Source organism: Natator depressus, chromosome 4, assembly GCF_965152275.1.
Source record: "Natator depressus isolate rNatDep1 chromosome 4, rNatDep2.hap1, whole genome shotgun sequence".
Taxonomy (NCBI): domain Eukaryota; kingdom Metazoa; phylum Chordata; order Testudines; family Cheloniidae; genus Natator; species Natator depressus.
Window position 1 is genome coordinate 83765967 of NC_134237.1, and position 14366 is coordinate 83780332.

The window sequence follows — 14366 nt, forward strand, 5'->3', positions numbered from 1 at the left end:
TATATGGGTTTTTCCCAAGTAATGGAGAAAAAAGAGAAAAAGCATTTTGAAAAATATCAAAACCCCAACAAAATGGCAGGAAGCTCATAAGCAAGTGGGTATATCTCAGAAAACTTTTAGGTAATGTTTTGAAAGTGACTAGATTATAAATTTACAGTATGCCTTTAAAACTAAGAAAACAGTTTACTACTTTTTCTATTAAACACTGGATGTGGAATTTTGTTCCAAGTAAACAGAATTAAAAGAGTTTCTTACTAATTTATTTTTAAATTGAATACCTGTGAGACATTGTTCACAACAAATGTGAAATATACAGTAAATGATTCCAGACTCCAAAGGTAAGACCATTTAAAGTGTGGGGGAGGGGGGGAAGGGTGCTCATGCTCTTACTTTTCCATCCTACTTTGTTGTGGAGTACATTGGGTCTCTGATCCATCACTTTTAACAGATGCAGCAACAGTAGATGTGGTTTCTGCCAGATCTCTTCTCCTCTGGTGTTCAGCCATTAAAGCTTCAAGCTGCTTTCTTCTCTGTCGTAACTCTTCCCTTAAAATCTCATGCCTACGCATCTCAGACCATAGCTATTTGAAATAAAATAGTTTGATCCGTTTCATTTTCCACATTTAACTATATTCAAAACCATTAAACTAACAAATTAGGCAAAGCTATGGTTTTTCAAAATTAATTTGATGTGACTATATAGCAGAACAAGCAAAATGAAGAAAAAAAACCTAAATTTCAGCTTGACAAACCTATGATCTAAGTTTCACCTTTTATGTTGTAAGAACAGAATGCAAGTTATGTCAACAAAAGTGAGGCTGATAAAATGATGATTCTCCTGTAATATTAAGAGTGATCAGGACTGGGGCCACATGTGCAAAGGGCTGCACAAACTCAAAAAATAGTCTCTGCCCTGAACACCTTAAAATCTAAAAAGATAAGCAACATAAGAAAGTGGGGAGAGAAGAATCCAATCAAATTGTTTATATTAATACTCTAGAAGAATAATGAAAGTGTATGGTCTCCATTTATCACTCAAGCTAACCATCATTAACTCGCTCATTTCTTACAGATGTCAAGGCAGAATAGGATCTTGAGGAGGAATCTGAAAGAAAAAGTGGTAGTGGTTTTATGGATCACTTCATGAGCATAGGAAGCATGAATGAAGGGACAGATGTTTCTGCAAGAAGCTGTGGCCCTAGCCTCTCCCCTGGCTATATGAGGACAGGTCCCCACTCCTCTCATTTCCTTCGCACAAAATGTCCAGAGTACAAATGCCAATCCAGAAGGGAAGGAGGATGGGTTGTGGAATACATACCTGCATCACCAATATACAGAGGACCAAGTGGCAGCCGTGCAAATGTCAAATATAGGAACATGTAAGTCCCAGGATATTAGAGACACAAAGTGGGTGACGTAATATCTATTATTGGACCAACTTCTGTGGGTGTGAGAGAAACTCTAAGACTGTCTTTCTCACCAACAGAAGTTGGTCTAATAAAAAGAAAAAAGAAAAGGAGTACTTGTGGCACCTTAGAGACTAACCAGTTTATCTGAGCATGAGCTTTCGTGAGCTACAGCTCACTTCATCGGATGCATAGCATATCGTGGAAACTGCAGAAGACATTATATACACACAGAGACCATGAAACAAAACTTCCTCCCACCCCACTGTCCTGCTGCTAACAGCTTATTAGCTTGTTAGCAGCAGGACAGTGGGGTGGGAGGAAGTTTTGTTTCATGGTCTCTGTGTGTATATAATGTCTTCTGCAGTTTCCACGATATGCTATGCATCCGATGAAGTGAGCTGTTGCTCACGAAAGCTCATGCTCACATAAACTGGTTAGTCTCTAAGGTGCCACAAGTACTCCTTTTCTTTTTTCTTTTTACGAATACAGACTAACACGGCTGTTACTCTGAAACCGGTCTAATAAAAGATTACCTTACCCACCTTCTCTCTCCAATTTGCAAACATTGCTTAGAAATGCCACTGAGTTTGCCTGGGCCTTCATGGAATGAGCTTGCATGCGTTGAGGCGGCACAGTCTGAGCTACTTCGTATGATGTCAGGATACAGGAAGTTATCCACCTGGAAATCACTTGTAAAGAGATCACTTGCCTCTTCATTTGGTCCACATACAAAACAAACAGATGAAATGAAGAATGGAAAGGTTTAGTCCTATCCAGACAAAAAGCTAAACAATCGCCTGACATCCAATATGTGAAGATGCTGCTCATCTGGGGTTGAGTGCAGCTCAGGGAAGAACCCTGGTAGATACGTAACTTGGTTCAAAAGAAACTGAGAAACCTCTTTAGATAAAAACTTAAAATGTGGCTGCAAAGTTACTTTGTCTTTGGAAAACTGTACATAAGGAGGCTCTGCTATCAAAGCCCGCAACTCTCTCACACACACACACACTCCAGATGTTTTTGTCAGAAGGGAAGCAGTTTTCTGACACAGAAGAAGAAAGTGCCAGAGGCTTGAATGGCAGTCTCATAAGAGCCGCTAAGATGGTATCAAGGTCCCACAAAGGGAACCAGTTCTTTAACCAGTGGATGGAGACAAATGACTCCTTTCAAGAACCTCGCTTCCATGGAGTTCAAACACACTGACTTCCCATGGATAGGTGAATGAAACGTGGAAATCACCGCCAGGTGCACTCTAACAAAGTGCAAGACCAGAAGACTGAAGGTGTAAGCAGGTACACCCAGATATCCTGGATACAAGCCATTTTCGGTTGAATTCCCCAGGCTAAAGACCTGAGGAGGTTGGAGAACTAACATTGTCTTGGCCACGGTGGAGCAATGAGAATGAGGTTGGCACGATCCAATTTCAGCTTGAGAATGATCTGCAGAATAATCGGAATTGGAAGAAAAGCATCCCAGCTCAGGTGAAAAGCACTGCTCACGGAGCCTGGACTGAGACCTCTCAAGAGCAAAAGAGACGATTGTCGAGAATCCATAAAGATGGATTACTGGACACTGGGCTTCAGAAACCACTCATGATTCAGGGAGAAATTTCTGCTCAGGTGATCCACCAGGTGATCCTAGAACCCAGGTAAATGATCAGCAATAGGATAATGTTTTCTCCGATGCAAAACTGCCAGAACCCGATGACCTCTTGACATAGCAGGTTGGCGCATGCTCCCTCCTTTCTGTTCACGTAATACCTCACAGTGGTATTGTCAACAAGGATGTGCATCGCCGAGCCCCTGATGTGATCCTAAAGGGCCTGATTGGCACAAAAGATGGCACAAAGCTCCAGGACATTGATATGCAGAGAAGTTTCCTATTGTGATCACAGGCCTTTCAGCAATCCCAGATGCACTCCCTAACCTACTAAGGAGGCATCGATGGAGACTTAGTGAAGGAAACACCCTGGCACACATTGCCCTGAGCCTCTCACCACCATAAGGACTCGAGGATTGGCAGAGGAAGTCGGACCGGTCCATCCAAGGGTTCAGATGACAAACCAACTTTAGCCACATTTGAAGAGGACGAAGGCGCAACCTGATATATTGGATTACTTATTTGCATGCAGCCACATGGCCTAGCAACCTCAGGCATACACAGACTATTGTTGACGGTTGAGTTCCCTGCAGCTCCAGAGATAGGTGGCAAATCGCATGGAATTGGTCAGTCAGTAGTAACACTCGAACTCAGAGTCTAGTAGGGCCCCAATGAACTTGATTCTTTGAGTTGGAACCAATGTTAACTTTCCGCTGTTTAGGATGAGACTTAGATGATCAAGTAAGCGTAGAATGAACTGAACATGAGAGGGGACTTCTTCTCTGGACTTGCTTCTCAGTAACTAATCATCCAGATACAAGAAGATATGAATTCTCTTCCTGAGGTATGCTGTCACCACAATTATGCACTTGTTAACATGCCAGGTGGGAGTGGAAGACAGACCACATGGTATACTGATAGTGCTGGTCCAGCATGACTAACCACAGAAACCGCCTGTGGCTTGGGAGCACTGCTACATGGAAATAAGCATCCTGAAGGTCCAGCAACCCAGCTGCAATTTAACACAGGGAGGATAGTTGCTGAGGTGACCAGATGGAATCCCACGTATCTGATGTATTTGTTGAGGTCACAGAGGACATGACTCATCCCTCAGGGGAGTAGAATCCCTGTCCCCAACATTGCAATGGAACCTCCTCTACAGCCCCCAAAGCCAGTAGAGACTGAACCTGCTCGAGGAGCTGTGTCTTGTGGGAGGGGTCCCTGAAGAGAGATGGAGGGGGAACTGTATGGCACAACCCCGGGTAACTGAGTCCCAAACACTAAAAAAAAAAAAAAGAGCCAGCCTGACCCTGAACAGGGGTAAAGATAGACAGACTTCTGCTTGGGACATACAAGTCAAAATAGGCGCTTACTGGTTGCCAGTGGAGGACAAGCCAGTCATATACAGAGAGCAATGCCTGCTGATTCGCAATGCACGTCTGCCAGAAAGAAGAAGTATAAATCTTCCTCCCCATTCCCTCCTGGACTCTGTCTTTAGTACAGATTTATATCTTCACTGTCATTACTGTGGTTACCACAACAGAGTTAGTGGCTGGGTGGGAGCAGAAACCTTCAAAACCCAGCATGGGATTGAAGTATGACTTCTCCGCACACTTTGTCTAAGGAAGTTATGAAGTTGGAGTATGCCAGAGTGTCTTTGCAGATTCCAAGACAGCCTCATTTATCAGACCAGCTATTCTCCCTGGAGCTGATGATTGGAGAAGATCCAGCAGCTTATGTGTATTCTCCTGCATAAATTCAGCCTGGATGCCTATTGTAGCAGACATACACCTAAGAAGGTCCTAATATGCCTTAAAGTCCTCAAACATCAAAGGAGAGCAAGAGCCTGGCATGGCAGAGCTGTCCGGAGATGCTTTTGCTCCACCAATGACAGGTCCTTTCTTGACCCACAGTTGGGATTGGAGGCCCAGACGGACAGGCTCAGAGTCGCCTGTAGCTGAGACGGTTCGGGAACGGAAGCCACCCATGGGATCCGTGATCTTGTTTTGGAGCAGGATGAATAATGGGACCTGAAAGACCAAGGAGTGTCCCAAGGATTCCAAGGAGGCCACTGGAGAAATGGATATGACATTGGTGATCAGTAGACACTGGCCCAAGAGCCCCCCTCTTGACTGCAGAAACTATGCCAACCTCCGTACCGATGGTGAGCGAAGGACAGTCTCTAGCGCCTATCAGACAATGACAAAGGGGAGGATGATCCGAACCTGGACCTCGAGGAGTCGCAGAGATTCTCTGGTGACAATGGAGCCAGCCACAACTGAGCAAACAAATGACCAGATTCATCTGAAGCCCAACAGAGACAGCATCAATGCCAAAAAGGAATGGGGAATCTGCACTGAGCGAGACACTCCCCCACCGAGCACCAGAAGGCCAAGGACCATGGCCGAAGGGGACATCAGCATGGCAGGGGTCTTTGGTGCCAGGCACAGCACTGGCCTCAGTTCCACAGTCTGGGACCTGGGCTGCGGTGCTGATGAACCCAGCAGCTTTACAACCCAGCCAGAATGGGCCAAGGGCACAATGGAAGATGACGCATAGAAGCTACAGCACCTTCAAACTCCTGAACCAGTGGAGAGTCATGGACTGAGAGATAAAGCAGGTCTGACGCCACCTGATACACCTCCAGCATGGAGGCAGTCAGCACTGGTGCAGACATCATCGGTACCAGACTCACTGGATGCCCCATGGCAGGAACCAGAGTTGATGATATGGGCTCTTGCTGATCTTGGCACTGTACCAAGGAGAGGTTAGATGGACCTGTTCCACTGCGCGTGCCAGGAGTATGGTGCTGGTGAACATTCCTCTTAGAAGATGAGAAAGGCTCAGAGAAACTTGGAGTGCTCTATAATTAGTCTTATGGGACATCTTCCTCGCCTCACCAAAGGAGGGAGAGCAACGCCTCTTCCTCTTGGAGGAAGCACCAGAGTCCGAACATGAAGTAGCATCACTTGTTGGTTCTGACACCAACCACTGAGCAGACAAGGGTCTCAGTGCTGAAGCGAGCCTCTTGCCCTGTTCCAGAAGGTGCTGCTTCACCCGTAAGTCTCTTGCCACCTCAGCTCTCTTTTTGAATGACATATAGGTGGAACACCATTCCTTATCATATCCCTCAGCCACAATAAGCACCTCATGTGACAGGTTTCAGAGTAACAGCCGTGTTAGTCTGTATTCATAAAAAGAAAAAAGAAAAGGAGTACTTGTGGCACCTTAGAGACTGAGTACTTGTGGCACCTTAGAGACTAATCTCTCACACACACAAAAAAAGACAGGCTAGTTTTCTGAGAGTTTTTCCACTAGATTATGAGACCAAAAACGTGAGATGAAAATATCACACAAAGCTCCAACTTAAGGCACAGGCGGTGAAAAAGAACTGAGTGGGAGTCAGGACAGAGCTGCCCTTATATAGCCAGAGGAGGGGCTAGGGCCTTTAACGCACAAATGCTGTCCTTCTGGGCATTGCTAGGCAAAGTTCTCCAGCTTCAGTGCACTGTGCACATGTACACCTACGTGGAATACATGGCTGCATCTACTCAAAAAGAGTAGGATGAAGTAATGGATACGTACGGAGGAGCAAAGTTGTGAAGGACCTTGAAATCAAGAAGACGCTTGAACCTGATGCAGTGAAACAGGGTAGTGGAGGAATTCAAAGGGGAAGGTAATATGGTTACAGCAGCAGCTAAACATAAGTTTTGAATAGTTTTGAGCAGTGTTTTGAATAGATTTGAATGAGGTGATAAAGATGTCAGGGAAGACAGATAAGGTGGTATATTATGCAAAGCATAAAGGCAAGCAGGCTGTTCTTGTTGTGAAACAGCTGAACACCTTTCTAGGCAAAGTTTTTGATATCTCTGAAAATATTAATTTGTTTATAGAAAAGGCTATATTTGGAAGCTAAAAATCAAAAGTTACTTGTGGAGTTTTAGAAATATGATCATCACTACATGCTCTTACTGTTATACCAGGACCTTTTTTTTTTTTTTTTTTTTTTTTTAAGTAGAAGGAGACCCACACTGGTTATCAAAAGGCAAATTTAACTACATATACATTTGTAAGATGCCTATGTTTAACTTAACCAAATCCCGCTTTTCAAAAGATCTTGGAAACCCAGCCAAATATATTTTTAAAAATTTGAGTTTAAAGCATTAGGACGCAAAACGGTCACCCATAGCCGGGACAGCATCATGTTATTAACCATAGTGTTATGAAAAATATTAAATGGAAAAACATAACTGGTAAATGAAAATGTATAGTTGAAACGCACAGCGACACCTATAGTTAAGGGTGTACAAGCATTTTGTTCTAAAGGATAATTTTTAGACCTCTGTAATTTATCTCTTTACCCTTTGTTCTGTTCTCATTTTTTGTTTTCAAGTCCCCAGTAAAAAATTCAGCCATTTGAGAACAAAAACATGACACAATCCCATTTTGTCTTTATTTATAAAAAAACATTTATCCGACACTGTTAGAAGGCAAAAGCTATAAATCTTGCAAGAATACTCCTTCAATAAGACATCACCTTTTACCTTTTGATGGTTTAGGGGAAAATCTTTAATTCAGTGACATTACAAGGATTTTAGACAGACAAAATTTCAGTTAATTGATAAAACTAATGATCTGCCAATGTAAACTAAGCAGTGTGTGTGTGTTTACATACAGTGAAATTATCCAGTTATAACATGTCAGGATGGAACAGTGGAGCTGCATTTGCATGCACGAGGCAGATCCCTGGGAAACTAATTTTAAGATGTAAGCATGTGTGAAAGAGTGTCTCTGTCTTATATTCTACATGAACTCCCTGGTTGGATGGGTTGTTCTTGGAATCCAGTTTCCTTGGAGATCATTCAAACCCTCTGGTTATAATTCCAAAATCATATCCCTTTTACAGCCAAATTCTGCAATATTTGCTTAAATATTTCCTTTTTTGGCAAATACTTCTTGCTACTAAGGTTCATTGTTTGCTTTCTACAAACACGCTTTTAAAAACAAACACATACATCTCAACATGTATATAAAAGACTTAAAATGTTTCAAAATATTTAAGAGGTATTTAAGGGTTTGTTTGTTTTTTTTAAAAAAGAGTAACTGACTCACAAGCAAGTCAGAAATGTCAAGTACCTCATTGTCCACTGTTACCGATTCTTCAGGTTCAAGAATAGGATTGCCTGCTGTGCTACTTTCAACAGCTGGTGTTGAAGTAGCAGGTGAGGCTGGTCTATTTGCTTGGCAATTCCCCAAGCTAGCTGACAACTGAAAGAAAACAGATTTTAAAATTAAATAAAATATATATTACTAGAGTAAAACATCATATGTAATAAATTATTGCGTTCTGAAATTTCTACTTATTTCTTACTGTTATTGGATACGGCTATTCCCCGCTCCCTCCAACTACTCATCCCCAACTCAAATTTTAGACTTGAGATATCAGCTCAAAGTCAACATATGCTATGAAGAATAGTCTCAGAACCAACATTACCTATACTTCAACCAGCATGCAGCCCATCTTACATTATGATCAATGCTACATATAATATAAATGAAATCAGAAACTTTGTAATCACAAATGAATTTTAAAAACTCAAACCAACACTGTGCAATGTGGTAGAATACTGGTCCCTTTAGCTCTTTTAGTAATTGCAGCATTTTCAACTGCCTAAATGAAACATACTTTTGAAGAAAAGGCAACATCTTGTTAAGTACACAAAAATTAACAAACTTTGCAAAGTTTGGTAAGGTGGGCTCATCTGAACTTAATGCAGCCAAATATAAAGTCACCTTCACAAGATGAGACATTACTCTGGAATGCAGGGGTTCTGAAAAGGACTTAAGGTTCATAGTAAGCTAGCTAATGACCATGAGTTTCCAGTGAGATTATGTAGCTAAAAGGGCAAATGCAATCCTTGCACCTATAAGAAGGAGATCACCACACAGGAGCAGGGAGGCAGAACCTAGCTCTGTATATGGCAGTACTGAGACCATTACTAAAATACCATGTCCAGTTCTGGTGTCACCACTTCTGAATGAATACTGAAAAATTTGAAAGAGTTCAGAAAGGAGCTACAAGAACAATCTGAAGTCTGAAAAACACGCCTTATATAGTGAGCCCTGGTCTACACTAGGAGTTGAGGTCGAATTTAGCAGCGTTAAATCGATTTAACCCTGCACCCGTCCACACGACAAAGCCCTTTTTTTCGACTTAAAGGGCTCTTAAAATTGATTTCCTTACTCCACTCCTGACAAGGGGATCAGTGCTGAAATCGGCCTTGCTGGGTCAAATTTGGGGTACTGTGGACGCAATTAGACGGTCTTGGCCTCCCGGAACTATCCCAGAGTGTTCCAGTGCTCTGGAAAGCGTTCTCAACTCAGATGAACTAGCCAGGTAGACAGGAAAAGGCGTGCGAACTTTTGAATTTCATTTCCTGTTTGGCCAGTGTGGCAAGCTGCAGGTGAGTGCAGAGGTCATCAGCAGAGGTGACCATGATGGAGTCCCAGAATTGCAAAAGAGCTCCAGCATGGACCGAACGGGAGGTACGGGATCTGATCGCTGTATGGGGAGAGGAATCCGTGCCATCAGAACTCCGTTCCAGTTTTCAAAATGCCAAAACCTCCCAGGGCATGAAGGACAGAGGCCATAACAGGGACCCGCAGCAGTGCCACGTGAAACTTAGAGCTGAGGCAAGCCTACCAGAAAACCAGAGAGGCAAATGGCCGCTCCGGGTCAGAGCCCAAAACATGCCACTAACCCAGCCATGTTGTTTGACTCCTTCAATGGAGATAGAGGCAACACGGAAGCAGGTTTTGGGGACAAGGAAGCTGATGATGATGAGGAGGTTGTAGATAGCTCACAGCAAGCAAGCGGAGAAACCGGTTTTCCCGACAGCCAGGAACTGTTCCTCACCCTGGACCTGCAGCCAGTACCTCCCGGACCCGCCAGGCGGAGAAGGAACCTCTGGTGAGTGTACGTTTTAAAATAGTATACATGGTTTAAAAGCAAGCATGCTTCATGATTAATTTGCCCTGGTATTTGCGGCCAGTACTGCTACTGGAAAACTCTGTTAACGTGTCTGGGGATGGAGCAGAAATCCTCCAGGGACATCTCCATAAAGCTCTCCTGGATGTACTCCCAAAGCCTTTGCAAAAGGTTTCTGGGGACGGCAGCCTTATTCCGTCCACCATGGTAGGACACTTTACCACGCCAGGCCAGTAGCACGTACTCGGGAATCATTGCAGAACAAAGCATTGCAGTGTATATTTGCTAGCATTCAAACAACATCCCTTCTTTATCTCTGTGTTATCCTTAGGAGAGTGATATTGTTCATGGTCACCTGGTTGAGGGTGCTTTTCTTAAGGGGACATTCAGAGGTACCCGTTCCTGCTGGGCTGTTTGCCTGTGGCTGAAATGTTCCCCACTGTTAGCCATGGGGTGGGGGGAGGAGTTAGCCACGCGATGGGGGGAGGCGAAATGCGACCTTGTAATGAAAGCACATGTGCTATGTATGTAATGTTAACAGCAAGGTTTATCATGAAAGAGTGTACCCATTGTTCTATAAACTGTGTCATTTTAAATACCACTGTCCCTTCTTTTTTTCTCTACCAGCTGCATGTGTTTCAAGGACCACAGGATCTTCTCCTTCCCAGAGGCTAGCGAAGATTAGAAGGCAAAAAAAAAAAACGCACTTGCGATGAAATGTTCTGAGCTCATGCTGTCCTCCCACACTGACAGACCACAGACGAATGGGTGGAGGCAGACAATGTCAGAGTGCAGGAAAGCACAAAATGACCGGGAGGAGAGGTGACCGGCTGAAGAGAAGGCTGAAGTTGATCGGTGGCGGCAGTGTGATGAGAGAAGGCAGGATTCAATGCTGAGGCTGCTGGAGGATCAAACTCATATGCTCCAGCGTATGGTTGAGCTGCAGGAAAGGCAGCTGGAGCACAGACCACCACTACAGCCCCTGTGTAACCAAACGCTCTCCTCCCCAAGTTCCATAACCTCCTCACCCAGATGCCCAAGAACACGGTGGGGGAGCCTCTGGCCACCCAGCCACTCCACCCTAGAGGACTGCCCAAGCAACAGAAGGCTGGCATTCAATAACTTAAATTTTAAGCTTTTAAAGTGCTGTGTGGCCTTGTCCTTCCCTCCTCCACCACCCCTCCCGGTGTTTCTCTCCTCCACCACCCCTCCCGGGCTACCTTGACAGTTATCCCCCTATTTGTGTGATGAATTAATAAAGAATGCACGAATATGAAGCAACAATGACTTTACTGCCTCTGCCAGTGGTGATTAAAGGCGGGAGGGGAGGGGAGGGCGGTTGGCTTACAGGGAAATAGAGTGAACCAAGGGGCGAGGGGTTTCCATCAAGGAGAAACAAACAGAACTTTCACACCGTAGCCTGGCCAGTCATGAAACTGGTTTTCAAAGCTTCTCTGATGTGCACCGAGCCCTCCTGTGCTCTTCTAACCGCCTTGGTGTCTGGCTGCGCATAACCAGCGGCCAGGTGATTTGCCTCAACCTCCCACCCCGCCATAAACGTCTCCTCCTTACTCTCACAGATATTGTGGAGCACACAGCAAGCAGTAATAACAGTGGGAATATTGGTTTTGCTGAGGTCTAAGCGAGTCAATAAACTGCGCCAGTGCGCTTTTAAACCTCCAAATGCACATTCTACCACCATTCTGCACTTGCTCAGCCTGTAGTTGAACAGCTCCTAACTACTGTCCAGGCTGCCTGTGTATGGCTTCATGAGCCATGGCATTAAGAGGTAGGCTGGGTCCCCAAGGATAACTATAGGCATTTCAACATCCCCAACGGTTATTTTCTGGTCTGGGAATAAAGTCCCTTCCTGCAGCTTTTGAAACAGACCAGACTTCCTGAAGATGCGAGCGTCATGGACCTTTCCCGGCCATCCCACGCTGATGTTGGTGAAACGTCCCTTGTGATCCACCAGAGCTTGCAGCACTATTGAAAAGTACCCCTTGCGGTTTATGTACTCGCCGGCTCGGTGCTCCGGTGCCAAGATAGGGATATGGGTTCCGTCTATGGCCCCACCACAGTTAGGGAATCCCATTGCAGCAAAGCCATCCACTATGACCTGCACATTTCCCAGGGTCTCTACCCTTGATATCAGCAGATCTTTGATTGCGTGGGCTACTTGCATCACAGCAGCCCCCACAGTAGATTTGCCCACTCCAAATTGATTCCCAACTGACCGGTAGCTGTCTGGCATTGCAAGCTTCCACAGGGCTATCGCCACTCGCTTCTCAACTGTGAGGGCTGCTCTCATCTTGGTATTCATGCGCTTCAGGGCGGGAAAAGCAAGTCAAAGTTCCATGAAAGTGCCCTTATGCATGAGAAAGTTTCGCTGCCACTGGGAATTGTCCCAGACCTGCAACACTATGCGGTCCCACCAGTCTGTGCTTGTTTCCCAGGCCCAGAATCAGCCTTCCACTGCATGAACCTGCCCCATTAGCACCATGATGCCCGCATTGCCAGGGCCCGTGCTTTGAGAGAAGTCTGGGTCCATGTCCTCATCACTGTCGTCACTGAGCTGACGTCGCCTCCTTGCCCGGTTTCGCTTTGCCAGGTTCTGGTGTTGCATATACTGCTTGATAATGCGTGTGGTGTTTAATGTGCTCCTAATTGCCAAAGTGATCTGAGCAGGCTCCATGCTTGCCGTGGTATGGCGTCTGCACAGAAAAAAAGGCATAGAACGATTGTCTGCCGTTGCTCTGACAGAGGGAGGGGCAACTGATGACATGGCTTACAGAGTTGGCTTACAGGGAATTAAAATTAACAAAGGGGGTGGCTTTATATTAAGGAGAAACAAAAACAACTGTCACACAGAATGGCCCCCTGAAGGACTGAACTCAAAATCCTGGGTTTAGCAGGCCAATGCTCAACCCACTGAGCTATCCCTCCCCCCGGTATTTCAGGCAGGACTGAATCTCCATTAAACTTTTCAAGGTGCCCCTGACAGACCTCACCGAAATGACTGTCGGCTGCTGATTTCACAGAGGGAGGGAGGTAGGGGGGAGCAAATGAATACAAAACAAATCTAGTGTATTTCTTGTTTTGATCCACTCCATCTATCTTTTACATCTTTGGCTGGCAGCAGACGGTGCCTGCTCGGCAGAAGATGGTGCAATAAGACTGCCGGCAGGACTAAAGAGAATGACCTGGTCGAGTCACTCCTATTTTAGTCCCTGCGCCCATGTCTGCCCAGGCGCTCCTGACCAACCTTACCGAGGCAGCCAGGAGCTCCTCGGACATGACGATGATGGTTATCAGGCCTATTCATAGATATTAAGGTCAGAAGGGACCATTATGATCATCTAGTCCGACCTCCTGCACAACGCAGGCCACAGAATCTCACCCACCCACTCCTGCAAAAAAACCTCTCACCTATGTCTGAGCTATTGAAGTCCTCAAATTGTGGTTTAAAGACTTCAAGAAGCAGAGAATCCTCCAGCACGTGACCCAGGCCTCATGCTACAGAGGAAGGCGAAAAACCTCCAGGGCCTCTTCCAATCTGCCCTGGAGGAAAATTCCTTCCCGACCCCAAATATGGCGATCAGCTAAACCCTGAGCATATGGGCAAGATTCACCAGCCAGATACTACAGAAAATTCTTCCCTGGGTAACTCAGATCCCACCCCATCTAACATCCCATCACAGGCCATTGGGCCTATTTACCATGAATATTTAAAGATCAATTAATTACCAAAATCATGTTATCCCATCATACCATCTCCTCCATAAACTTACCAAGTTTAATCTTAAAGCCAAATAGGTCTTTTGCCCCCACTGCTTCCCTTGGAAGGCTATTCCAAAATCTCACTCCTCTGATGGTTAGAAACCTTCGCCTAATTTCAAGTCTAAACTTCCCAGTGACCAGTTTATATCCATTTGTTCTTGTGTCCACATTGGTACTAAGCTTAAATAATTCCTCTCCCTCTCCGGTATTTATCCCTCTGATATATTTATAGAGAGCAATCAGATCTCCCCTCAACCTTCTTTTAGTTAGGCTAAACAAGCCAAGCTCCTTGAGTCTCCTTTCATAAGACAGGTTTTCCATTCCTCGGATCATCCTAGTAGCCCTTCTCTGTACCAGTTCCAGTTTGAATTCATCCTTCTTAAACATGGGAGACCAGAACTGCACACAGTATTCCAGTGAGGTTTCACCAGTGCCTTGTATAACGGTACTAAAACCTCCTTATCCCTACTGGAAATACCTCTCCTGATGCATCCCAAGACCGCATTAGCTTTTTTCACGGCCATATCACATTGGCGGCTCATAGTCATCCTGTGATCAACCAATACTCCAAGGTCCTTCTCCTCCTCCGT

At 45.0% G+C, this 14366-nt stretch overlaps 1 protein-coding gene across 13 annotated transcripts in view; it reads right to left on the minus strand.

Annotated features, from left to right (window-relative positions):
- The window catches only part of PCM1 (pericentriolar material 1), an 89190-nt gene that overhangs the window by 35131 nt on the left and 39693 nt on the right, over positions 1–14366 (minus strand). For all 13 annotated transcript variants that reach the window (XM_074951317.1, XM_074951319.1, XM_074951324.1 and 10 more), the window contains 2 exons: positions 8145–8276; positions 391–581 (listed from right to left, as the gene is read on the minus strand). In XM_074951317.1, coding sequence (XP_074807418.1) covers positions 391–581; positions 8145–8276 — 323 coding nt within the window. The remainder of the gene's footprint in view (positions 1–390; positions 582–8144; positions 8277–14366) is intronic.